Source organism: Scyliorhinus torazame, chromosome 2 (genome assembly GCF_047496885.1).
Source record: "Scyliorhinus torazame isolate Kashiwa2021f chromosome 2, sScyTor2.1, whole genome shotgun sequence".
NCBI classification, from domain to species: domain Eukaryota; kingdom Metazoa; phylum Chordata; class Chondrichthyes; order Carcharhiniformes; family Scyliorhinidae; genus Scyliorhinus; species Scyliorhinus torazame.
In genome coordinates, this window is record NC_092708.1 from 353011758 (window position 1) to 353039482 (window position 27725).

Here is a 27725-nt window from a genome sequence, read left to right on the forward strand (position 1 = left end):
GTTAAGGCAGTAGGCCTTGAGAAGCAGTGAGTCAGAGATTAGGCAGCAGGCCAAGGAACTGGGTTGGTGGTATAAGGAGACAGAAGAGTGGAGGAGTTGGGAGACTACACTGGAGGGACTTCACAGCACCATAAGTGGTGGGAGACTGCAACTAGAAAAAAGTTAAATGCTTACAAAAAGAATTCTGATTATAAATATTTACATGGGCAATCATAAATGCTAACAAAAATATTAACTATAAAAGTGATAACAAGTATTAAGGTTTTTGGGCAAGGTGGAAAGTTATCCACAAGCGTTTTAATACTACTAATATTTGCAGACTTAATGGGACAAATAGCCTGCTTTTGTTACTCAGAACAAAGGTTTGGGTCCTGCAACTGATGAGATGGCAGTTGGATCATATGCACTTGCGGAGGTTGGTCCTTCGCGAGGTTCCTCAGAAGATTGTCGCCGTGCTTTCTGTGACGTTTTTACCTTTATGCCAGTTCGATTTTTGTCTCCCTTGATCATAGTTCCCACCCTTATCTAAAAATAGATGGGTATGACAAAAATAATAAAAGCCATATCCTGTGGGTCTGAGAAAACCTTGTGAGCAATTTAAAGTTACTAGTATGCCAGGAGTGAGCAGACCTCGACAATCAAGGCAGCAGGTAGAAAATAAACTAAGATAGCTAGTAACGCCAAAGGATTCAGATGGAAAAATTTTAATTTGGGAATTTTTTTATGGAAGGGACAGGCAGACAGTAGAACAAAAAATAACAATACAGCTGAAGAAAGTGGGAGGCAAGAGTGAAAAGAGCCATGAGTCTGGGAGTGAGTGCCAGGGCACAGAGAATGCACATCTAGTAAGAATAAAGAACTTTGGTTTATTTACAGTTACGCTTTATACAACTCCTGGTAGATCCCCACCGGAGTCTCTCCACGGTCGGTGCCTTACTGGCCGACCTTTTATACAGAGCTGGATGGAGTTGCCCCGCCCCTCAGCAGGGGAGCTCGTACTCCGCGAGAAGCACGGGGAAGATAATCATCCCCACCCTGTAAGTCCCCTGCGGGATAAGACATTCCACCCCCCTAACGTCCGAAGACACCCTCAACGTCCGACGAGGAGGAGAAGGAAGAGCAGGTGGAAACGTTGGATTCCCTTCGGCTCTGGTGAAACATCGAGCCCCAATGTTCCTCGAAGGGAACATTGTCGATGGCAGGAAGGCCATGGGAGATAACCGGCAGGAGGTGGCTGAACCGTTGATTCTGCATCAGACATCTGCGTCTCCATGTCTGAATCTGAAGGTATATCAGGCATGTCAGTGTCGACACAGACTGGAGGCGTCACAGCAGACAGGTTCGGCACGGAGTTGGGAGGTTCCAGGACAGGATTCTTCCGAGGAACCTCATGAAGGACCAACCTCTGTAAACCTCAATCCAAATGCCATTGCATCAGTTGCCTCTGGACCTGATCTTCGTACAAGATGGTCCCATTTGACGGATGACAACCCAGAGAGCCAGCGAGCACTGTCGGAACAGTTATGAATGAACACTGCATCACCAGGTGCAAAGTGCCGGAGAGGTCGACTTCCAACTGGGCAATGCCTTTGCAAATCCTTGTTACGGTGCATCTTCGCACCGATGTCTAGGAGAAGCAAACTAAGGTGGGAACAAAGCTTTTTAAAAATACATATTTTATTACAAACATGTATCAAAGCAGGTTACAGCAGATAAACACCCCGGGAAACATAGTTCCCAACAATCAACTATACAGCCTGTACAGATTTTTCCCCTTTTTCACCCCCCACTTCCCCCACCACCTACGATGAACAGCTCCTCAAACACGGTCACAAACATCCCCTACCTTTTCTAAAACTCCCCTGCTGAGCCTCTTAACTCATACTTTATCTTCTTTAACAGTAGGAAGTCATACAGGTCACCCAACCGTGCCGCTACCCCCGGTGGCGAGGCTGACCACGACTCCAGCTAAATGAGCCGCCGTGCAATCAGAGAGGCGAAGGCCACAACATCGGCATTCCTCCTCTCCATGAGCTCCAGCATCTTTGAAACTCCAAATATCGCCACCCCCACAACATCGGCATTCCTCCTCTCCATGAGCTCCAGCATCTTTGAAACTCCAAATATCGCCACAAAAGGGTCCGGGTCCACCTCCTCTTCCACTATCCTGGCTAAGACTGCGAACACTCCTGCCCAGAAACTTTCCATTTTTTTCGCAACCCCAAAACATGTGCGTATGATTCGCTGGCCCTTGCCCACACCTCTGACATTCATCTGCTACCCCCTGAAAGAACCCACACATTCTCGCCCGAGTCACATGCACCCTGTGCACCCCCTTAAACTGCATCAGGCTCATTCCTGCACAAGAGGAAGTCCCGTTTACCGTTCGCAGTGCCTCACTCCATTCTCCCCAATTGATCTCCATTCCCAACTCCGTTTCCCATTTCATAAGAACATAAGAACTAGGAGCAGGAGTAGGCCATCTGGCCCCTCGAGCCTGCTCCGCCATTCAATGAGATCATGGCTGATCTTTTGTGGACTCAGCTCCACTTTCCGGCCCGAACACCATAACCCTTAATCCCTTTATTCTTCAAAAAACTATCTATCTTTATCTTAAAAACATTCAATGAAGGAGCCTCTACTGCTTCACTGGGCAAGGAATTCCATAGATTCACAACCCTTTGGGTGAAGAAGTTCCTCCTAAACTCAGTCCTAAATCTACTTCCCCTTATTTTGAGGCTATGCCCCCTAGTTCTGCTTTCACCCGCCAGTGGAAACAACCTGCCCGCATCTATCCTATCTATTCCCTTCATAATCTTATATGTTTCTATAAGATCCCCCCTCATCCTTCTAAATTCCAACGAGTACAGTCCCAGTCTACTCAACCTCTCCTCGTAATCCAACCCCTTCAGCTCTGGGATTTACCTAGTGAATCTCCTCTGCACACCCTCCAGTGCCAGTACGTCCTTTCTCAAGTAAGGAGACCAAAACTGAACACAATACTCCAGGTGTGGCCTCACTAACACCTTATACAATTGCAGCATAACCTCCCTAGTCTTAAACTCCATCCCTCTAGCAATGAAGGACAAAATTCCATTTGCCTTCTTAATCACCTGTTGCACCTGAAAACCAACTTTCTGCGACTCATGCACTAGCACACCCAGATCTCTCTGCACAGCAGCATGTTTTAATTTTTTATCATTTAAATAATAATCCCTTTTGCCGTTATTCTTACCAAAATGGATAACCTCACATTTGTCAACATTGTATTCCATCTGCCAGACCCTAGCCCATTCACTTAGCCTGTCCAAATCCCTCTGCAGACTTCCAGTATCCTCTGCACTTTTTGCTTTACCACTTACCTTAGTGTCGTCTGCAAACTTGGACACATTGCCCTTGGTCCCCAACTCCAAATCATCTATGTAAATTGTGAACAGTTGTGGGCCCAACACTGATCCCTGAGGGACACTACTAGCTACTGATTGCCAACCAGAGAAACACCCATTAATCCCCACTCTTTGCTTTCTATTAATTAACCAATACTCTATCCATGCTCCTACTTTCCCCTTAATGCCATGCATCTTTATCTTATGCAACAACCTTTTGTGTGGCACCTTGTCAAAGGCTTTCATGAAATCCAGATATACCACATCCATTGGCTCCCTGTTATCTACCGCACTGTTACTGTCCTCAAAAAATTCCACTAAATTAGTTAGGCACGACCTGCCCTTTATGAACCCATGCTGCGTCTGTCCAATGGGACAATTCCTATCCAGATGCCTCGCTATTTCTTCCTTGATGATAGATTCCAGCATCTTCCCCACGACCGACGTTAAGCTCACTGGCCTATAATTATCCACTTACTGCCTAACTCCTTTTTTAAACAGTGGTGTCACGTTTGCTAATTTCCAATCCGCCGGGACCACCCCAGAGTCTAGTGAATTTTGGTAAATTATCACTAGTGCTTTTTGCAATTTCCCTAGCCATCTCTTTTAGCACTCTGGGATGCATTCCATCAGGGCCAGGATACTTGTCTACCTTTAGCCCCATTAGCTTGCCCATCACTACCTCCTTGGTGATATCAATCCTCTCAAGGTCCTCACCTGTCATAGCCTCATTTCCATCAGTCACTGGCATGTTATTTGTGTCTTCCACTGTGAAGACTGACCCAAAAAACCTGTTCAGTTCCTCAGCCATTTCCTCATCTCCCATTATTAAATCTCCCTTCTCATCCTCTAAAGGACCAATATTTACCTTAGCCACTCTTTTTTGTTTTATGTATTTGTAGAAACTTTTACTATCTGTTTTTATATTCTGAGCAAGTTTACTCTCATAATCTATCTTACTCTTCTTTATAGCTTTTTTAGTAGCTTTCTGTTGCCCCCTAAAGATTTCCCAGTCCTCTAGTCTCCCACTGATCTTTGCTACTTTGTAAGTTTTTTCCTTCAATTTGATACTCTCCCTTATTTCCTTAGATATCCACGGTCGATTTTCCCTCTTTTTACCGTCCTTCCTTTTTGTTGGTATAAACCTTTGCTGAGCACTGTGAAAAATCACTTGGAAGGTTCTCCACTGTTCCTCAGCTGTTTCACCATAAAGTCTTTGCTCCCAGTCTACCTTAGCTAGTTCTTCTCTCATCCCATTGTAATCTCCTTTGTTTAAGCACAAAACACTAGTGCTTGATTTTACCTTCTCACCCTCCATCTGTATTTTAAATTCCACCATATTGTAATCGCTCCTTCCGAGAGGATCCCTAACTATGAGATCCTGAATCAATCCTGTCTCATTACACAGGACCAGATCTAGTACCGCTTGTTCCCTCGTAGGTTCCATTACATACTGTTCGAGGAAACTATCGCGGATACATTCTATAAACTCCTCCTCAAGGCTGCCTTGACCGACCTGGTTAAACCAATCAACATGTAGATTAAAATCCCCCATGATAACTGCTGTACCATTTCTACATGCATCTGTTATTTCTTTGTTTATTGCCTGCCCCACCATAATGTTACTATTTGGTGGCCTATAGATTACTCCTATCAGTGACTTTTTCACCTTACTATTCCTGATTTCCACCCAAATGGATTCAACCTTATCCTCCATAGCACCGATGTCATCCCTTACTGTTGCCCGGATGTCACCCTTAAATAACAGAGCTACACCACCTCCCTTACCATCCACTCTGTCCTTCCGAAAAGTTTGATACCCTTGGATATTTAACTCCCAGTCGTGACCATCCTTTAACCATGTTTCAGTAATGGCCACTAAATTAGTCATTCACGATGATTTGCGCCATCAACTCATTTACCTTATTCCGAATACTACGAGCATTCAGGTAAAGTACACTTATGTTGGCTTTTTTACCTCTGTTCTGAATCTTAACACCTCGATCAGTAACCTCTCCTAAGTTATATTTCCTCTTAACCTTTCTCCTAATTTTCCTTGTCGTCGAACCCACATCTTCCTGTAACAACCTGCGCATTGCTTACCATTAATGTTTTCACTTCCCGTTTTATTTCTTTTAGTATTCCTGATCCTATTCACTGAGCTCCCCTCAGTCACTGTACCTTGTACTGTCGCCCTTTTTGATTTTTGACTATGGCTTCTCTGCCTTACACTTTCCCACTTTCGTGTTATCCACGACGTCCTCAGCATCGCGGACGCTCCAAAGTGAGTCCATCCGCAGCTCCAGAGCCGTCAAGCGGTCTAACAGGAGCTGCAACTGGACACACTTCATGCACATGAAGGAGCCAGGGACAGTGGACGTGTCCCTGAGCTCCCACATCGCACACGAGGAGCATGACATGGGTCTGAGATCTCCTGCCATGTCTTAAACCTTCGGTTAACTTCAACAATTTCAATTCTCCCCCCCAAAAAATTTAAATAAACAAATAAACAATGAAGAAAAAAATAAATAAATATACCAATGAAAAGAAACAGAAACACTACTTACCAGTCACTTACTAGGGATAAAAAGCACTTCCTTCCCACCCAGCTTCAAATTCCCACCTCGATTCAAATTCCCAAACTCACTCTTTGCTGTGTCTCACTCCTGGCTGTCTTCTCTCTGGCTCACTGGGAGAACTCACTGGGAGTGAGTTTACAAGTGGCTCTTTTTAAACTGTCCTGAATTGACTCCCCTCCCCCACCTGCTTTCAGATCAAAGTAGATTAAAGTGACTGACACTTAACTGCCAACCAGTTATGTGAGTGGGTGGGACAGCCCTTGTTAACCTACACTGCCCAATACTAGCTTAATATAAATTAATTTAAACTCCTGAAATTTAAAAGGAGCTGCCTTACTGTTTCAATTTAATTCAATTCAATTCCCACCTCAATTCAAATTCCCAAACTCACTCTTTGCTCTGTCTCACTCCTGGCTGTCTTCTCTCTGGCTCACTGGGAGAACTCACTGGGAGAATTTCGCCTTGATCTTCACCACCCACTCAACTCTCTGCCCTCCTAGCCACTTGTATATATCCCAAATTCTTCCCTCCCCTTCCACATCTGGAAGCAGCAGTCGCTCCAGCAGGGTGTATCGCGACAACCTGGGGAACCCTCTCCAGACCTTTCGCGCAAAGTCACTAACCTGCAGATACCTGAACTCACTACCCCTCAGCAACTCTACCCTCTCCCTTAGCTCCTCCAGACTGGCAAACCCTTCCTCCAAATACAAATCCCTCACCTTGACCAGCCCCACTTCCCTTCACCTCCTGTATACACTATCCATCCCCCCCGGCTCAAACCCATGATTTTCGTACAGCGGCGTTAGCACCGACTTCCCTTCCATCCTAAAATGCCTCCTCAGCTGATTCTGTATCTTCATCGTGGACTGCACCACGGGGTTCCCTGAATACCTACTCGGAACTACTGGCACTGCTGCCTTCACCATAGCCCTCAAACTAGATTCCTTACAAGATTCCTCCTCCATCCTAACCCACTCTACCCCTTCTCCTTCCCACCACCGTCGCACCTTGTCCACATTCGCCGCCCAATAATAATGAAACAAGTTTGGCAACGGCAACCTCACTGCTGCCTCTGCCTCTGTAGCAGGGTCCTCCCCACCCTCGGCACCTTCCCCACCCATACAAAGTCCGAGATGATCGTGTCCACTTTCTGACAAAAGGCTTTTGGTATAAAGACTGGGACAGCCTGAAAGATAAACAAGAACCTCGGCAGAATATTTATTTTCACCACTTGGACCCTCCCCACTAACGTTAAGTGCAGTGTATCCCACCTCCTAAGATCCTCCTTGGCCTCCTCCACCAGCTTTGTTAAGTTCCACTTATGGAGCCCGGTCCATTCCCTCGCTACCCGAATCCCCAAATACCTAAACCTATCCCTCGCTACCGTAAATGGCATCCTCCTTAAATTAGCCCACTGTCCCAGCTCATTCAGCGGGAATACCTCGCTTTTCCCTACATTCAGTTTGTACCCCGAGTACCCTCCAAATCTCCCCAACAGGCCCATAATCCTGCCCATTCTCTCCAACGGATCCGAAACATACAGCAAGAGGGAGTGCTGAATTTGGTGCATTTGAGTGCTATAGTGAGAGTTTGGTGACTGAGGGAGTGCTGAATTTGGTGCATTTGAGTGCTATAGTGAGAGTTTGGTGACTGAGGGAGTTAGGTGAGGAGGGAGTAAGGTGCTCCTTTCATTTTGTTTCCTACATTTCCGCAAAGAGTGAGAAGAGAGCCAGGAGTTTACAGAGAGTGCAGCTGACTGGGAGCAGAGTCGGAGGGCGGAGGTCCAGTTGGTCCACAGGGCAGCTATATTCTGTAAGGTAAGAGGGGATGGAGGCTAGGACAGTTGCATGCTCCTCCTGTAGGATGTGGGTGGTGAGGGATACAACCGGTGTCCCCGCTGACTATACCTGCGGGAGGTGCACCCAACTCCAGCTCCTCAAAGACTGTGTTAGGGAACTGGAGCTGAAGCTGGATGAATTTCGGATCATCCGGGAGGCAGAGGGGGTGATAGAGAAGAGTTACAGGGAGGTAACCACACCCAAGGTACAGGACAAGAATAGCTGGGTTACAGTCAGGGGAAAAAAAACAAACAGGCAGACAGTGCAGGGAACCCTCGTGGCCGTTTCCCTTCAAAACAAGTATACCGTTTTGGATGCTGTTGGGGGGGTGACCTACCGGGGGAAGGCCCTAGCGGCCAGGTCTCTGGCACTGAGTCTGGCTCTGGGGCTCAGAAGGGAAGGGGGGTGTGGTGATACACCACTGTACTTCCCTAGCATTGTACATAGTTATATAATAGTTGTGTGTAACGTGGCCCTGTAATCCTGTGTATTGTACTGTGTATTGTACTGTAGCTCTGTAGAGGTTCGGTCACCTGTATGTAACCTGACCTGGCCACGGAGAGCTCCGCCTTGGCCACTCCCCCGGGAGTAGGATAAGACCCAGCTTCTGAGACCTGACCCATTTTGTCTGGGGTCGTCTGTGTCGGGTAAGCTTCCTATGTAGTGTATTAAAGCCCTGGTTAAAGTCTCACATGTCTTTGTGGTTCTTGACGCTTAGTGCATCAGGGGGAGAATAGAAAAGCAATAGTTGTAGGAGATTCAATGGTTAGGGGAATAGATAGGAGATTCCCTGGTCGCGAGCGAGACTCCCGGAAAGTATGTTGCCTCCCGGGTGCCAGGGCCAGGGATGTCTCGGATCGTGTCTTCAGGATCCTTAAGGGGGAGGGGGAGCAGCCAGAAGTCGTGGTGCACATTGGTGCCAACGACGTAGGTAGGAAAAGGGGTGTGGAGGTAATAAATGAGTTTAGGGAGTTAGGCTGGAAGTTAAAAGCCAGGACAGACAGAGTTGTCATCTCTGGTTTGTTGCTGGTGCCACGTGATAGCGAGGCTAGGAATAGGGAGAGAGTGCAGCTGAACACGTGGCTGCAGGAATGGTGTAGGAGGGCTTCAGGTATTTGGATAATTGGAGCGCATTCTGGGGAAGGTGGGACCTGTACAAGCAGGACGGGTTGCATCTGAACCAGAGGGGCACCAATATCCTGGGAGGGAGGTTTTCTAGTACACTTCGGGAGGGTTTAAACTAATTTGGTCGGGGAATGGGAACCGGATTTGTAGTCCAGCAACTAAGGTAGCCGATATTCAGGACGCCAAAGAGTGTAATGAGGCAGTGGGGCAGGGAACACTGACAAAGGAGAGTACTTGCAGGCACGGAGATGGGTTGAAGTGTGTATACTTCAACGCAAGAAGCATCAGGAATAAGGTGGGTGAACTTAAGGCATGGATCGGTACTTGGGACTACGATGTGGTGGCCATTACGGAAACTTGGATAGAAGAGGGGCAGAAATGGTTGTTTGAGGTCCCTGGTTATAGATGTTTCAATAAGATTAGAGAGGGTGGTAAAAGAGGTGGGGGGGGGGTGGCATTGTTAATTAGAGATAGTATAACAGCTGCAGAAAGGCAGTGCGAGGAGTATCAGCCTACTGAGGCAGTATGGGTTGAAGTCAGAAATAGGAAAGGAGCAGTCAGCTTGTTAGGAGTTTTCTATAGGCCCCCCAATAGTAGCAGAGATGTGGAGGAACAGATTGGGAAACAGATCTTGGAAAGGTGCAGAAGTCACAGGGTAGTAGTCATGGGTGACTTTAACTTCCCAAACATTGAGTGGAAACTCTTTCGATCAAATAGTTTGGATGGGGTGGTGTTTGTGCAGTGTGTCCAGGAAGCTTTTCTAACACAGTAAGTAGATTGTCTGACCAGAGGAGGGGCAATATTGGATTTAGTACTTGGTAATGCACCAGGGCATGTGATAGATTTGTTAGTGGGGGAGCATTTTGGAGATAGTGACCACAATTCTGTGACTTTCACTTTAGTAATGGAGAGGGATAGGTGCGTGCAACAGGGCAAGGTTTACAATTGGGGGAAGGGTAAATACGATGTTGTCAGACAAGAAATGAAGTGCATAAGTTGGGAACATAAGCTGTCAGGGAAGGACACAAGTGAAATGTGGAACTTGTTCAAGGAACAGGTACTACGTCTCCTTGATATGTATGTCCCTGTCAGGCAGGGAAGAGATGGTCGAGTGAGGGAACCATGGTTGACAAGAGAGGTTGAATGTCTTGTTAAGAGGAAAAAGGAGACTTATGTAAGGTTGAGGAAACAAGGTTCAGACAGGGCATTGGAGGGATACAAGATAGCCAGGAGGGAACTGAAGAAAGGGATTAGGAGAGCTAAGAGAGGGCATGAACAATCTTTGGCGGGTAGGATCAAGGAAAACCCCAAGGCCTTTTACACATATGTGAGAAATATGAGAATGACTAGAGCGAGGGTAGGTCCGATCAAGGACACTAGCGGGAGATTGTGTTTGAGTCTGAAGAGATAGGAGAGGTCTTGAACGAGTACTTTTCTTCTGTATTTACAAATGAGAGGGGCCATATTGTTGGAGACGACAGTGTGAAACAGACTGGTAAGCTCGAGGAAATACTTGTTAGGAAGGAAGATGTGTTGGGCATTTTGAAAAACTTGAGGATAGACAAGTCCCCCGGGCCTGACGGGATATATCCAAGGATTCTATGGGAAGCAAGAGATGAAATTGCAGAGCCGTTGGCAATGATCTTTTCGTCCTCACTGTCAACAGGGGTGGTACTAGGGGATTGGAGAGTGGCGAATGTCGTGCCCCTGTTCAAAAAAGGGAATAGGGATAACCCTGGGAATTACAGGCCAGTTAGTCTTACTTCGGTTGTAGGCAAAGTCATGGAAAGGGTACTGAAGGATAGGATTTCTGAGCATCTGGAAAGTCACTGCTTGATTAGGGATAGTCAGCACGGATTTGTGAGGGGTAGGTCTTGCCTTACAAGTCTTATTGAATTCTTTGAGGAGGTGACCAAGCATGTGGATGAAGGTAAAGCAGTGGATGTAGTGTACATGGATTTTAGTAAGGCATTTGATAAGGTTCCCCATGGTAGACTTCTGCAGAAAGTAAGGAGGCATGGGATAGTGGGAAATTTGGCCAGTTGGATAACGAACTGGCTAACTGATAGAAGTCAGAGAGTGATGGAAGATGGCAAATATTCAGCCTGCATCCCAGTTACCAGTGGCGTACCGCAGGGATCAGTTCTGGGTCCTCTGCTGTTTGTGATTTTCATTAATGACTTGGATGAGGGAGTTGAAGGGTGGGTCAGTAAATTTGCAGATGATACGAAGATTGGTGGAGTTGTGGATAGTGAGGAGGGCTGTTGTCGGCTGCAAAGAGACATAGATAGGATGCAGAGCTGGGCTGAGAAGTGGCAGATGGAGTTTAACCCTGAAAAGTGTGAGGTTGTCCAATTTGGAAGGACAAATATGAATGCGGGATACAGGGATAACGGTAGAGTTCTTGGCAATGTGGAGGAGCAGAGAGATCTTGGGGTCTATGTTCATACATCTTTGAAAGTTGCCACTCAAGTGGATAGAGTTGTAAAGAAGGCCTATGGTGTGCTAGCGTTCATTAACAGAGGGATTGAATTTAAGAGCCGAGAGGTGATGATGCAGCTGTACAAAGCTTTGGTAAGGCCATATTTGGAGTACTGTGTACAGTTCTGGTCGCCTCATTTTAGGAAGGATGTGGAAGTTTTGGAAAAGGTGCAAAGGAGATTTACCAGGATGTTGCCTGGAATGGAGAGTAGGTCTTACGAGAAAAGGTTGAGGGTGCTAGGCCTTTTCTCATTAGAACGGAGAAGGATGAGGGGTGACTTGATAGAGGTTTATAAGATGATCAGGGGAATAGATAGAGTAGACAGTCAGAGACTTTTTCCCCGGGTGGAACAAACCATTACAAGGGGACATAAATTTAAGGTGACTGGTGGAAGATTTAGGGGGGATGTCAGAGGTAGGTTCTTTACCCAGAGAGTAGTGGGGGCATGGAATGCACTGCCTTTGGAAGTAGTTGAGTCGGAAACATTAGGGACCTTCAAGCAGCTATTGGATAGGTACATGGATTACGGTAAAATGATATAGTGTAGATTTATTTGTTCTTAAGGGAAGCACGGTAGCATTGTGGATAGCACAATTGCTTCACAGCTCCTGGGTCCCAGGTTCGATTCCGGCTTGGGTCACTGTCTGTGTAGAGTCTGCACATCCTCCCTGTGTCTGCGTGGGTTTCCTCCGGGTGCTCTGGTTTCCTCCCACAGTCCAAAGATGTGCAGGTCAGGTGGATTGGCCATGATAAATTGCCCTTAGTGTCCAAAATTGCCCTTAGTGTTGGGTGGAAGTGTTGACTATGGGTAGGGTGCTCTTCCCAAGAGCTGGTGCAGACTCAATGGGCCGAATGGCCTCCTTCTGCACTGTAAATTCAATGATAATCTATGATTAATCTAGGACAAAGGTTCGGCGCAACATCGTGGGCCGAAGGGCCTGTTCTGTGCTGTATTTTACATAAGAACATAAGAACTAGGAGCAGGAGAAGGCCATCTGGCCCCTCGAGCCTGCTCCACCATTCAATGAGATCATGGCTGATCTTTTGTGGACTCAGCTCCACTTTCCGGCCCGAACACCATAACCCTGAATCCCTTTATTCTTCAAAAAACTATCTATCTTTATCTTAAAAACATTTAATGAAGGAGCCTCTACTGCTTCACTGGGCAAGGAATTCCATAGATTCACAACCCTTTGGGTGAAGAAGTTCCTCCTAAACTCAGTCCTAAATCTACTTCCCCTTATTTTGAGGCTATGCCCCCTAGTTCTGCTTTCACCCGCCAGTGGAAACAACCTGCCCGCATCTATCCTATCTATTCCCTTCATAATCTTATATGTTTCTAGAAGATCCCCCCTCATCCTTCTAAATTCCAACGAGTACAGTCCCAGTCTACTCAACCTCTCCTCGTAATCCAACCCCTTCAGCTCTGGGATTAACCTAATGAATCTCCTGCACACCCTCTAGTGCCAGTAAGTCCTTTCTCAAGTAAGGAGACCAAAACTGAACACAATACTCCAGGTGTCTCATCACTAACACCTTATACAATTGCAGCAGAACCTCCCTAGTCTTAAACTCCATCCCTCTAGCAATGAAGGACAAAATTCCATTTGCCTTCTTAATCACCTGTTGCACCTGAAAACCAACTTTTTGCGACTCATGCACTAGCACACCCAGGTCTCTCTGCACAGCAGCATGTTTTAATATTTTATCATTTAAATAATAATCCCTTTTGCTGTTATTCCTACCAAAATGGATAACCTCACATTTGTCAACATTGTATTCCATCTGCCAGACCCTAGCCCATTCACTTAGCCTATCCAAATCCCTCTGCAGACTTCCAGTATCCTCTGCACTTTTTGCTTTACCACTTATCTTAGTGTCGTCTGCAAACTTGGACACATTGCCCTTGGTCCCCAACTCCAAATCATATATGTAAATTGTGAACAGTTGTGGGCCCAACACTGATCCCTGAGGGACACCACTAGCTACTGATTGCCAACCAGAGAAATACCCATTAATCCCCACTCTTTGCTTTCTATTAATTAACCAATCCTCTATCCATGCTACTACTTTCCCCTTAATGCCATGCATCTTTTATCTTATGCAACAACCTTTTGTGTGGCACCTTGTCAAAGGCTATCTGGAAATCCAGATATACCACATCCATTGGCTCCCCGTTATCTACCGCACTGTTAATGTCCTCAAAAAATTCCACTAAATTAGTTAGGCACGACCTGCCCTTTATGAACCCATGCTGCGTCTGTCCAATGGGACAATTTCCATCCAGATGCCTCGCTACTTCTTCCTTGATGATAGATTCCAGCATCTTCCCTACTACCGAAGTAAAGCTCACTGGCCTATAATTACCCGCTTTCTGCCTACCTCCTTTTTTAAACAGTGGTGTGACGTTTGCTAATTTCCAATCCGCCGGGACCACCCCAGAGTCTAGTGAATTTTGGTAAATTATCACTAGTGCATTTGCAATTTCCCTAGCCATCTCTTTTAGCACTCTGGGATGCATTCCATCAGGTCCAGGAGACTTGTCTACCTTTAGCCCCATTAGCTTGCCCATCACTACCTCCTTGGTGATAACAATCCTCTCAAGGTCCTCACTTGTCATAGCCTCATTTCCATCAGTCACTGGGATGTTATTTGTGTCTTCTACTGTGAAGACCGACCCAAAAAACCTGTTCAGTTCCTCAGCCATTTCCTCATCTCCCATTATTAAATCTCCCTTCTCATCCTCTAAAGGACCAATATTTACCTTAGCCACTCTTTTTTGTTTTATGTATTTGTAGAAACTTTTACTATCTGTTTTTATATTCTGAGCAAGTTTACTCTCATAATCTATCTTACTCTTCTTTATAGCTTTTTTAGTAGCTTTCTGTTGCCCCCTAAAGATTTCCCAGTCCTCTAGTCGCCCACTGATCTTTGCTACTTTGTATGTTTTTTCCTTCAATTTGATACTCTCCCTTATTTCCTTAGATATACACGGTCGATTTTCCCTCTTTTTACCGTCCTTCCTTTTTGTTGGTATAAACCTTTGCTGAGCACTGTGAAAAATCACTTGGAAGGTTCTCCACTGTTCCTCAACTGTTTCACTATAAAGTCTTTGCTCCCAGTCTACCGTAGCTAGTTCTTCTCTCATCCCATTGTAATCTCCTTTGTTTAAGCACAAAACACTAGTGCTTGATTTTACCTTCTCACCCTCCATCTGTATTTTAAATTCCACCATATTGTGATCGCTCCTTCCGAGAGGATCCCTAACTCTGAGATCCTGAATCAATCCTGTCTCATTACACAGGACCAGATCTAGGACCGCTTGTTCCCTCGTAGGTTCCATTACATACTGTTCTAGGAAACTATCGCGGATACATTCTATAAACTCCTCCTCATGGCTGCCTTGATCGACCTGGTTAAACCAATCAACATGTAGATTAAAATCCCCCATGATGGGCTTCCGGTTGCGGCAGGGATGAGCTAGCCGCACGTTTCGGCGGCTCCAGCTCCGACGGAACTTCGGGCTCTTTTAAGAGCCCCAACGGGGACTTGGACGGCCGTAAACCCGGTGCGAGGCGCGAGGGAAGGGAGTCCCCACCCGAACGACGGAGGGAAAAACCGGCGGCGGCGGCTGCAGCCCGAAGAATCTGCAGCCAGAAGGTCAGAGGGAGTGGAACAAAATGGCGGCGGAGAAACCACAGGTGACATGGGGGCCTGAGCAGGACGAGGTGGTGAGACGGTGCGTGGACCTGCTGAAGAAGGAGGTAATGACCCCGTTGTTACAGGCAATTGAGGGGCTTAAAGAGACTTTAAAGACCCAGGAGACTGAACTTCGCGTGGTGGAGCAGAAGGTATCAGGTATTGAGGACGAGGTCCTGGGCCTGGCGGTCAAGACTCAGACGCACGAGGCACTTCATAAAAAGTGTGCTGATAGGATTGAGGCCCTTGAAAATGGAGCGCGAAGGAAGAACCTTCGGATACTAGGTCTCACGGAGGGTGTGGAAGGAGTGGACTGTGGAGCGTACGCAAGTAAGATGCTGAGCTCACTGATGGGTGCTGAGGCCCCTGCGGGCCCCATGGAGGAGGAGTGGGCAAATCGGATCCCAGCGAGAAGACCAAAAGCGGGAGAACCACCGAGGGCGATAGTCGTGCGATTCTACCGCCTTAAGGACAGAGAAGAGGTCCTGAGATGGGCTAAAAAGGTGCGGAGTAGCAGATGGGAGAATGCGGTGGTAAGGATCTACCAGGATTGTAGTGCGGAGGTGACGAGAAGGAGGGCGAGCTTCAACCGAGCCAAAGAGGTTTTGCACAAAAGGAAGGTGAAGTTTGGGTTGCTGCAGCCGGCAAGACTATGGGTCACGCATCAGGAGAGACACTATTATTTCGAGACGGCGGAGGAAGCATGGTCCTTCATCAATGAAGAGAAACTGGACTGGAACTGAGGGACTGATGCTGCAGGGAACTGTTATTGTTGTTATTATTGTTTTTGTTAATGGGATGGTGAAAGTTAATCGAGAAGTAAACAGGGAAGGGGGGGGACACTGGGGAAATGTGGGCGCCGGTGAGGGGGGAGAGGCGGGACATAGTCAGAGAATGGGGAAGGAGAGGGGGAGGGGAAAGGGAGCTGCGCCATAAGAGGCGGGTCAGGTAAAGGGATGTTCCCGCGCCAGAAAGAATAAGGCGGGAAAACAGGCGCAAGGCGGATGGGAGTTCCCTCACACCGGGGGGGGGCCGAGGAGCGAGCAGGAGTAGCTGGGGTCAGCTGAAGTCAGCTGACTTACGGAAGTGATATGGGGGGAGCAATCAAGCTAGAAAGGGATCTAGCGGGGGGGACGGGGACGGGGACGGGGGACACAACTGGGTTGCTGCTGCGGAAATCCAAAAGGAAATGGCTAAAGAGAGGGTGGTCGGGGGCGGAATGCGACGCTGGGGGAGCGAGCGGGAGCGCGGAGGCGGGATATGGGACTAGCCTAGAGAAGGTAATGGCTAGTCGACACGGGAGGGGGGCAGGTAGCCCCCCAGTGAGGCTGATCACGTGGAACGTGAGAGGCCTGAATGGACCGATAAAAAGGGCCCGAGCGCTCGCGCATTTGAAAGGACTAAGGGCAGACGTGGTTATGCTCCAAGAGACGCACCTAAAGGTGGCGGACCAAGTTAAGCTAAGGAAAGGATGGGTGGGACAGGTGTTCCACTCAGGACTGGACGCAAAGAACAGAGGGGTGGCCATTTTGGTGGGGAAACGGGTAGCATTTGAAGCAAAGAACATCGTAGCAGATAGTGGAGGTAGATATGTAATGGTGAGTGGTAGGCTGGAGGGAATGGAGGTCGTGTTGGTTAATGTGTATGCCCCAAATTGGGACGATGCGGGGTTCATGAGACGGATGTTGGGGCGTATTCCGGACCTGGAGGCAGGAAATTTGATTTTAGGAGGGGACTTCAATACGGTGCTGGACCCGGGGCTAGATAGATCCAGCTCAAGGACTGGAAGAAGGCCGGCAGCGGCCAAGGTACTTAAGGGGTTTATGGACCAAATGGGGGGAGTGGATCCATGGCGATTTCTTAGACCCAGGGCTAGGGAGTATTCCTTCTTCTCCCACGTCCATAAAGTGTACTCCCGGATAGATTTTTTTGTTTTAGGAAGGTCGTTGATCTCTAGGGTGGAAGAAGCTGAATACTCAGCCATAGCGGTTTCGGATCATGCCCCACATTGGGTGGACCTGGAAGTAGGAGAGGACAGGGAGCAGAGAACACTCTGGCGATTAGATGTGGGACTGATGGCGGATGAAGGAGTGTGTGCAAGAGTGAGGGGGTGTATCGAGAGATACCTGGAGATCAATGACGACGGCGAGGTCCCTGTGGGAGTGGTCTGAGAAGCACTAAAAGCGGTGGTCAGAGGAGAGCTGATTTCTATTGGGGCCCACAAAAGGAAAACAGAGGCCAAGGAAAGGGATAGATTACTGGGGGAGATTTTAAGGGTGGACAGGGAATTTGCAGAGACCCCGGAGGAGGAGCTGTACAGGGAGAGGAGACGACTCCAGACCGAGTTTGACCTTCTGACCACCAGAAAGGCGGAGGTACTGTGGAGGAAGGCACAGGGGAGGAGGTATGAATATGGGGAAAAGGCTAGTCGCCTGTTGGCGCACCAACTGCGAAAGAGGGCAGCAGCGAGGGAGATAGGAGGAATTAGGGATGAAAGGGGAGACACTGTGCGAAGGGCAGGAAAGATAAATGAGGTGTTTAAGACCTTTTATGAAGAACTGTATAGGTCTCAGCCCCCAGAGGGGGAGGAGGGGATGCGGCAGTTCCTGGACCAGTTGAGGTTCCCGAAAGTGGAGGAGCAGGCGGTGGCAGGCCTGGGGGCGCCGATTGAGGTGGACGAGGTTATTAAGGGACTGGGAAGCATGCAAGCAGGGAAGGCCCCGGGGCCGGACGGGTTCCCGGTGGAATTCTACAGAAAATATGTGGACTTGTTGGCCCCGTTATTGGCGAGGACGTTCAATGAGGCCAGGGAAGGGGGGACACTACCCCCGACAATGTCGGAGGCGACGATATCGCTAATTTTGAAGAGGGACAAAGATCCGATGCAGTGTGGGTCCTATAGACCTATTTCACTATTGAACGTGGACGCCAAACTGCTAGCAAAGGTGCTGGCATCGAGGATAGAGGACTGTGTCCCAGGGGTGGTGCACGAAGACCAGACAGGGTTCATAAAAGGGAGACAATTGAATGTTAACGTGCGACGGCTATTAGGGGTGATAATGATGCCCTCAGTGGAGGGGGAGGCAGAGATAGTGGCGGTAATGGACGCAGAGAAGGCATTTGATAGGGTGGAGTGGGAGTATTTATGGGAAGTGTTAAGGAGGTTTGGGAACGGATTTATTCGCTGGGTTAGACTACTTTATGGGGCACCGACGGCAAGCGTAGTTACAGGTCGACATAGATCGGAGTATTTCCGATTATATAGGGGAACAAGACAGGGATGCCCGCTGTCTCCATTGTTGTTTGCGCTGGCAATTAAACCTCTGGCCATGGCGCTGAGAGACTCCAGGAAATGGAGAGGGGTGACTAGAGGGGGAGAAGAACACCGAGTCTCGTTATACGCGGATGACCTATTGCTATACGTGTCGGACCCAGCGGGGGGGATGATAGAGGTTATGCGAATCTTGAGGAGGTTCGGGGAATTTTCGGGGTATAGGTTAAACATGGGGAAGAGTGAATTATATGTGATACATCCAGGGGACCAGAGTAGAGAGATAGAAGGCTTACCGCTAAGGAAAGTGGAAAGAAACTTCTGATACTTGGGGATTCAGATCGCTAGGAGCTGGGGAACCATGCACAGACTTAATCTGACACGGCTGGTAGAACAAATGGAGGAGGACTTTAAGAGGTGGGACATGCAGCCTTTATCGCTGGCGGGCAGGGTGCAAGCAATTAAGATGATGGTCCTCCCGAGGTTCTTATTTGTATTTCAATGTCTCCCTATTTTAATCACCAGGACCTTTTTTAATAAAATAGATAGGAGCATTACGAGCTTTGTATGGGCAGGGAAAGTTCCGAGAGTAAGGAGGGGGTTCCTTCAGCGCAGTAGGGACAGAGGAGGACTGGCACTACCGATCTTGGGAGATTATTATTGGGCCGCCAATGTGGCAATGATACGTAGATGGATGATGGAGGGTGAGGGAGCGGCGTGGAAAAGGCTGGAGAGAAGGTCCTGTAAAGGGACGAGTCTAGAGGCGCTGGTGACGGCGCCGCTACCGTTCTCACCGAAAAAGTACACCATGAACCCGGTGGTGGTGGCAACACTGAACATATGGGGACAGTGGAGGCGACAGAGAGGGGTGCGGGGAGCCCTGGTGGGGTCCCCTATCAGGAACAACCATAGGTTTGCCCCAGGAAGAATGGATGGAGGATTTCAAAGCTGGTACCAGTTGGGAATTAGGAAGGTGGGAGATTTATTCATAGATGGGACTTTTGCAAGCTTGGGAGCACTGGAGGAAAATTCCCGGGGGAATTTCTTGAGATATATGCAGGTGAGGGCATTTACTAGACAACAGGTGAGGGAATTTCCGCGGCTCCCGACACAGGGGATACAGGACAGGGTGCTTTCAGGGGTGTGGGTCGGAGAGGGCAAGGTGTCAGAGATTTATAGTGAGATGAGGGAAGAGGGGGAGGAGTCGGTGGGCGAACTAAAAAGAAAGTGGGAAGAAGAATTAGGGGAGGAGATAGAGGAGGGTATGTGGGCTGATGCCCTAAGCAGGGTAAATTCCTCTTCCTCATGCGCCAGGCTTAGCCTGATTCAATTTAAGGTGTGACATAGAGCACACATAACGGGGGCAAGATTGAGCAGGTTCTTTGGAGTGGAGGACAAATGTGGGAGGTGTGGCGGGAACCCGGCAAACCACGCACATATGTTTTGGGCGTGCCCGGCACTGGAAGGGTATTGGAAGGGAGTGACGGGAGTGATTTCGCAGGTGGTGAAGGCCCGGGTCAAACCAGGCTGGGGGTTAGCTCTATTTGGAGTTGCGGAAGAGCCGGGAGTGCAGGAGGCGAAAGAGGCCGATGTCGTGGCCTTTGCGTCCCTAGTAGCCCGGCGTAGGATTTTACTCATGTGGAAGGAAGCGAAACCCCCCGGACTGGAGGCCTGGATAAACGATATGACAGGGTTCATAAAACCGGAGCAGAGGAAGTTTGCCCTGAGAGGATCGGCTCAAGGGTTCACCAGGCGGTGGCAGCCATTTCTCGACTACCTAGGGGAACGTTAGAGGGAAGACGGATGACCAGCAGCAGCAACCCAGGGGGGAGGAGGCTCAGTTGAGTATAGGTCAATAGAGTACGAGGTTTTGTTACTTGTATATTATTATTATTATTATTGTTAAAAAGTTAAAAAATTTGTGTTTTGTTACTGTTATCGTTTCGCTTGTTTTGTAAGCGGGAAAAATGTTGCTCAGGGAAAAAAATTTCAATAAAATATATTTTTTTTAAAAAGGAAAAAAAAATAAAATCCCCCATGATAAATGCTGTACCATTTCTACATGCATCTGTTATTTCTTTGTTTATTGCCTGCCCCACCATAATGTTACTATTTGGTGGCCTATAGATTACTCCTATCAGTGACTTTTTCGCCTTACTATTCCTGATTTCCACCCAAATGGTTTCAACCTTATCCTCCATAGCACCGATGTCATCCCTTACTGTTGCCCGGATGTCATCCTTAAATAACAGAGCTACACCACCTCCCTTACCATCCACTCTGTCCTTCCGAAAAGTTTGATACCCTCGGATATTTAACTCCCAGTCGTGACCATCCTTTAACCATGTTTCAGTAATGGCCACTAAATCATAGTCATTCACGATGATTTGCGCCATCAACTCATTTACCTTATTCCGAATACTACGAGCATTCAGGTAAAGTACACTTATGTTGGCTTTTTTACCTCTGTTCTGAATCTTAACACCTCGATCAGTAACCTCTCCTAAGTTATATTTCCTCTTAACCTTTCTCCTAATTTTCCTTGTCGTCGAACCCATATCTTCATGTAACAACCTGCCGCGTCACTTACCATTAATGTTTTCACTTCCCGTTTTATTTCTTTTAGTATTCCTGATCCTATTCACTGAGCTCCCCTCAGTCACTGTACCTTGTACTGTCGCCCTTTTTGATTTTTGACTATGGCTTCTCTGCCTTACACTTTCCCCCTTACTGCCTTTTATTTCTGTCCCTGTTTTACTACTTTCCAACTTCCTGCATCGGTTCCCATCCCCCTGCCACATTAGTTTAAACTCCCCCCAACAGCTCTAGCAAACACCCCCCCCCTAGGACATCGGTTCCAGTCCTGCCCAGGTGCAGACCGTCCGGTTTGTACTGGTCCCACCTCCCCCAGAACCGGTTCCAATGTCCCAGGAATTTGAATCCCTCCCTCTTGCACCATCTCTCGAGCCACGTATTCATCCTCTCTATCCTGACATTCCTACTCTGACTAGCTCGGCAAATTATCAGCCCATTTGACCATCCCGTCTATATCTTCCTGTAACCCAAGACACTGAATCTCACTGTTAACCACTCAGTCAATCTTTGTGTCATCCGCAAACTTATTGATCCTACCACCCACATAGTCAACTATGTCATTTACATAAGTGACAAACAATAGGGGGCCCAGCATGGATCCCTGTGCTCCGCCACTGGCCACTGGTTTCCAGACACTAAAGTAGCCGTCTATCATCACCCTCTGTCTCCTACCGCTGAGCCAATTATGAACGTACCTTATCAAATCACCCTGTACCCTCTGTGCATTTGCCTTCTTTTTTTCCCCTAAAAGTTTAGAGTACCCAATTAATTTTTTTCCAATTAAGGGGCAATTTAGTGTGGCCAATCCACCAAACCTACATATCTTTGGATTGTGGGGGTGAAACCCACGCAGACACGGGGAGAATGTGCAAACTCCACACGGACAGTGGCCCAGGGCTAGAATTCGAACTCGAGTCCTCAGCGCTGTAGGCAGCAGTGCTAACCACGGTGTCACGTGCTGTCATGCATTTTCCTTCTGAATAAGTCTCCCATGGGGCAGCACGGTGGCGCAGTGGTTAGTACATTATACAATTCCAGATCATAGTGTAGATATTTTCAATGATCAACAACCAATAACATCAACTTTTACCATTTAGCTTTTCATTTATTATTTTCCCTGGTATCATTGCTTTATATCTGTTGACCCCAAATTTTATTTTCCATTTCTCAGTCCACATTTTCTAATCTATCAATATCCCTTTGCATATGATCAACTGGTTTATTAGCAACTTGTCCCCCTACACTGCAATCATTGACAAATACAGACAAGTTACAGCTCAGGAGAGACAAATACTGATTTTGTAATTAGGCTCAAGAATAGACTAGGTTACATGGCAAGTGTTTGGTAAATTGATACCTTTAGAGCCCGGGGCAAGTGCAGAACGTTTTATCGCATAGGTTTTCAGGCACCTCTCAAAGGTATCATCCCAGAGAACAACAACTCCATCTTTTCCACCAGTCACAAATCCCTATAGAACGAAGATCAAATTAGCATTTAAAAATGGACAATAATATATTTTTTAACAATCTGAGTGTTGATCCTAAATGACTCAAAAAGATCTCATGCCTTTGAGAACATTTTCCTGTCAGCACAGTTGGTTTCATACATCATTGTTTAATAATACTAACAATCTAGCAGGACAGTTTAACTTAGTTTTGCAATTGCGTGTTTCTGAACTTTGTAAAATAGACAGAAATAGGCTACCCAATATATGCATTATTCTAGTAGTATTATACATCTAGCATGTTCCACTCTTCGAAATAGCTAATTAAATATGTTGTGAAGAGCAAGGCACTGATCAAATATTCATACATTAAAATATGTGCAAAATGTAAAAAGATATCAGGCGCGATCTACCGGCCGCGATACACCCCCATTTGGGCGAACGGGGGTGCAGCGCGGCCGGTTGATGCCAGGAGATCCCTCTTCCGGGATTTACACGGTTCGCCACACCTCATGAGATCTAATGGGATCTTGTGAGACATCACGATCTGAATCCCACCCATTGCTGGCGGGATCAGTATTTGGCAAATCTGCGTATTAAAGTGAGGCAGCTAGTCTCATTCTAATATGCGTTCGCCTAATCTCCCGAGTTCCTGGGATCTAACTCCTTCACGTCAGGGACCATAGGGGAGCATCGTTCAGTAGTGGTTCCCACACACGGGGACCAGATGGAACGGCATTTGGGGGTGGGGGGTTGCCCAGGGGATTGAAGGCCTCCAGTTGGTTGCCCTTTGGGAAGGGCAGCAACCTGGCACTGCTGGTGCCACCTGGGCACCTTGACACTGCCAGCCTAACATCCTGGCAATGCCACTTGAGTGCCAGCCTGGCACTGCCCAGGTGTCACTGCCAGGCTGCCAAACCCTCCCCGAGGATCCCTTTGTAGGTGAGCTAGGGCTTTGAGGGGACCGGGGGTCACGTTGGGGGGCAAAAGATCAGAACGCCATTTAAAAATGGTGTCCTGATCTCCTCCTGCACTGAGGAGTTTTGACGAACTAAGCTCCTCACTGCAGGAAAGAGGACTAAGTGTGGCCTCTGTGGGTCATTTTTCACTGAGGCCCCGGAAGATAGCATGGTCTTTATTCAATGTTGCGAGCGCCTGGAAACATCCAGCTAAATGCACTCGACACAGGACTCTGTTGCAATTCGATTAGATCGCGCCCAATATCTTACAAAGCAGAGGGAAAAGAGAAAAAGAAACTAGTTTGCATTTATACAACATCTCCACAACCTTGGGACATCCCAGACAATCTTTATTTTAATGACATTTGTTGAGGAATGAACGCTGGCCAGAGCTCGGAGAGAACGTCCCTGCACTTCTTCAAAAAGTAAAATGAAATCTCTTACATCCATCAGAGAGCAGACGGGTCCTCATGGTGTCTTATTAGATAGGTGAGGTTTGAACCCACAACTTTTTGATTCAATGGCAGGAGTGCTAAGACTGAGGTGCATTAACATCGAATAACCTTATGACTCTACAGTAAGTAATTATACAATATCTTGAATGTAGAAAAATGCCCGAGACAATTCACAGAAACATTGTAAAGACAAAAATTTACTCTAAGGAAGATGATATTAGGATACTGGGAGCCAATGTATTTCAGAGAGCGCAAAGGTGATAGATGAATGGGATTGTTGTGAAGGGATAAAAGCACGAGAGTTTTGGATGAGTGGAAGTTTACTGGCGGGTGGAGGGTAGAAGTGTGGCAATGAAAAGGAAATGGCTGAGCTTTAATTTGAAAATGAAATCAGCCACTTGTCTCCCAGATGCTGTTTTTAAATTCAATTGTGATAATAAATTGAGAAAGTGATGATTGTTTATAGAATTCCAAAAGAAAGGCATTAGTTAGGTGACAAATGATTGTTAGATCTTACATTACATTGCTAGCATAACAGATGAGTACATTGGAGAATTGGCTAAAAAACATACAATACTTATAAAAATATAATTTAAAAGCCCTGTTTCTATCACGTATAGTCTTGTAACTGAAGGCTTATTTAAGCTTGAATACTTACTTTCTCTAGAGCATGCATGCTGAAAATTGGACCATCATGGGCTTTGATTCTCTTAATAATGAACATATCTTTCCATATATAGACATCACCAGTTGATGTGCCCGAGAAAACCATCTCATCCGTCCAACCATATACTACACACATTATGGTTTCTGTCTTCCTCAGGGTTCCAAAACAGCCTTTTCTTCCAGTCAATCCTCCACCTTGTAGAGTAAATTTATAAATATGATTAGACAATTTAAGAACTTGCATTACCTAATGGACAATCAGAAAGCTGCTTTAAGACCATGTGAAAAGTACATATTTAAAAACTGCTCATGCTCAGTATCTTGCAATTTCTGTGGAAAGGAGACTGATCCTACTAGTCCAGGGCTATAACACCCTGAAGGAGTACCTTTGCCTCGAGAAGCTGAAATTAGGAAAAAGCTAGGGGTGCATGGTGGCACAGTGGTTAGCACTACTGCCTCACAACGCCAGGGACCCGGGTTCAATTCCAGTCCTTGGGTGACTGTGTGGTGTTTGCACTTTCTCCCCGTGTCTGAGTGCGTTTCCCCGGGTGCTCCGGTTCCCTCCCACAGTCTGAAGATGTGCAGGGTAGGTGGACCACGCTAAATTTCCCCTTAGTGTCCAAAGGTCTGTAGGTTAAGTGGGGTTACGGGGATAGGGTGGGGGAGTGGGCCTAGGGAGGGTGCTCTTTCAGATTGTCGGTACAGACCCAGTGGGCCAAATGGTCTCCTTTTGCATTGTAGAAATTCTATTCGAACATTAAAAATGTTTTTACATTAATATAAAAATTATGGTTACTGAGAGCAAGGGGATTCTGCTTGAACTTGTAAATTTACATGTCACTGCCCACAGTATACTGTGTCCACAAATATTCCCAAAACTCTTAGAAAACCTACAGCAAAGTGGAAAACTATTAAAACACAAGCCATCAATTGAAAAATACAGGTGTAAAAATAACAGAATTTATTGTCCTACCTGCTCGCTGCCAGAACTTGATGTGTTTTATCCCAGCTGTCACTAACTTGTCTGGTATATAGGGATTCAATTTGACAACAAAAATCTTCTCTGCACTTCCTCTAAAGAAACAGTTTTGATATTTACTTCATTGTTTCTTTTCACAACCAAATCACTTAGAAAATAATCAATATTAGCAAATGAAAATACTTGGTATAAAATTAATTTGCCATTGTAACAGAAAGGCAATTTAAGTATTTGGCCGTATTGGTGCGTGGAAATGTGTCAATGGTGAACTTCAGTGCCACCCTAAAACTGAACAAGATATCCAAGTAAATACTTTCATTTGCCGAATTACAGAATTTACTGCAGTGAACGCAGAATAATTTGCAACAAAAAAAATTCACAATGGACAGATTTCAAGAGGGATATCATTAGAAAATGCTGCAGTTTCTCAGCAGATCAGGCTGCATTACCTTAGAATGCAACAGAGGGCGCAATTCTCCCAGAACATTTCAAGAGTGGTCTCCTGCAGGAAATGAGGTGAGATTCCCTCCGGGTGGATCTGCACAATCCAGATTGAAATCCACCTACATTTGGAAATCTTTATGGAGGTTCAGGTGAATTGGGACTCACACTAACTTTTATTGTTGGGAGGAGGTTGCCCTCTCTGTGTGGGATCACATTTTCTCTGGGTGGGGGGGTGTGAGGGACCCTCAAGCTCATGGGATAAAATAGATTAAAAAAAGAATGTGTACCTCTGTATTTTGGGAAAGAAAACAAGTGGAATCTAGGGACGAGGGCGAAACTACACAATCACTAGGAAGTTATGGGCAGCACGGTAGCACAGTGGTTAGCATTGTTGCTTCACAGCACCAGGGACCCAGGTTCGATTCCCGGCTTGATTCTCTATCTGTGCGGAGTCTGTACGTTCTCCCCATGTCTGCGTGGATTTCCTCCAGGTGCTCCGGTTTCCTCCCACAAGTCCCGAAATACGTGCTTGTTAGGTGAATTGGACATTCTGAATTCTCTCTCAGTGTATCCAAACAAGCGCCGTAGTGTGGCGAATAGGGGCTTTTCAAAGTGACTTAATTGCAGTGTTAATGTAAACGTACTTGTGACACTAATAAATATTATTATTATGCCTCCACCGAGATTCCCAACGGCCGTTACACTTCGCGAGAGCTAACCAGATCTCGCGAGATGTCGCGAACTGGGTTCTGCTCACAATGAATTAAAAAACCCACTTAGCCGTGTTTGCGCTGCATCTAATGGCCACTCGAGCACCTTGGTACTAACAGCCTTGAATGGGGGCCAGGCAGAACGGTACCGGGGGAGGTCTCCCGGGTGATCGGAGGCCCTGGGGGGGTCTGCCTCTGGGCAGGGTGGCACCCTAGTACTGCTGATCCCACCCGGGCACCTTGGTACGATCAGCCTGGCACCTTGGTACTGGTAGCCTTGCACCATGGCAATGCCACCTTGGCACTACCAACCAGGTGCCAGCCTGGCCACTGCCATGGTCCAAAGGTGGCACTGCCAGGTTGGAAGGGGAACTGCCAAGGTGCCAGGCAGGCATTTTGACTGTGCCGGGATCGGGCCTTTGGGTGCCCTGTCTATGTGAGGTGAGGTGCTGGGGGCGGGGGTTTAGGGGAACCCCAGCAGGTGAGTTGGGGTGTTGGAATGGTCCTGGGGTTGCATCAGGGAGTCAACTGATTTAAAAATGGCGTCCTGATATCTTCCTGCACTGAGGATCTCTGCTTGCCTGCTTGCAGGAAATGGCATTCAGTGAGGCATTGAGGGCGTTCTCCACCGGTGCACGAAAAACAACAGAGTGCTTTTAAAAAGCGGGGTTGTCCCCGGCGCTTGAACTGGCTATCTTACTTGATTAGATCGTGTCCCAAGTGTGGGATTGACTGGCTAGAAACTCCCCGAGCCCCCAAGAAATGATTTAAGCGTGACTGAATACAGGTCCAGATCTCATCCAAAAATCCGCAGGAAACACTGTGGTAGACACCACTAGTGGTATATTGTATGTATTACGGCACTGAGCGTATATTACAGGTACGACTACGACGGTAAATCCCTGCCTGCTGGCTCGGCCCAGCAGGCGGCGTATAAAAGTGTATGCTCTCCTGCGCTGATTTCATTCTGGTTCCAGCTGCGGGAGGCACAACATCTTGTGCAATAAAGCCTCGATTGTTTCACCATTCTCGTCTCGTGGTAATTGACGGTACATCAATTTATTTCACAAGATTTTAAAAGGTGGATCTCCT

The 27725-nt window shown here is 47.1% G+C and overlaps 1 protein-coding gene across 6 annotated transcripts in view; it reads right to left on the reverse strand.

The window, feature by feature from the left end:
• The window catches only part of LOC140403495 (echinoderm microtubule-associated protein-like 5), a 415808-nt gene that overhangs the window by 177982 nt on the left and 210101 nt on the right, over positions 1-27725 (reverse strand). For all 6 annotated transcript variants that reach the window (XM_072491458.1, XM_072491449.1, XM_072491467.1 and 3 more), the window contains 3 exons: positions 25474-25574; positions 24493-24695; positions 22333-22444 (listed from right to left, as the gene is read on the reverse strand). In XM_072491458.1, coding sequence (XP_072347559.1) covers positions 22333-22444; positions 24493-24695; positions 25474-25574 — 416 coding nt within the window. The remainder of the gene's footprint in view (positions 1-22332; positions 22445-24492; positions 24696-25473; positions 25575-27725) is intronic.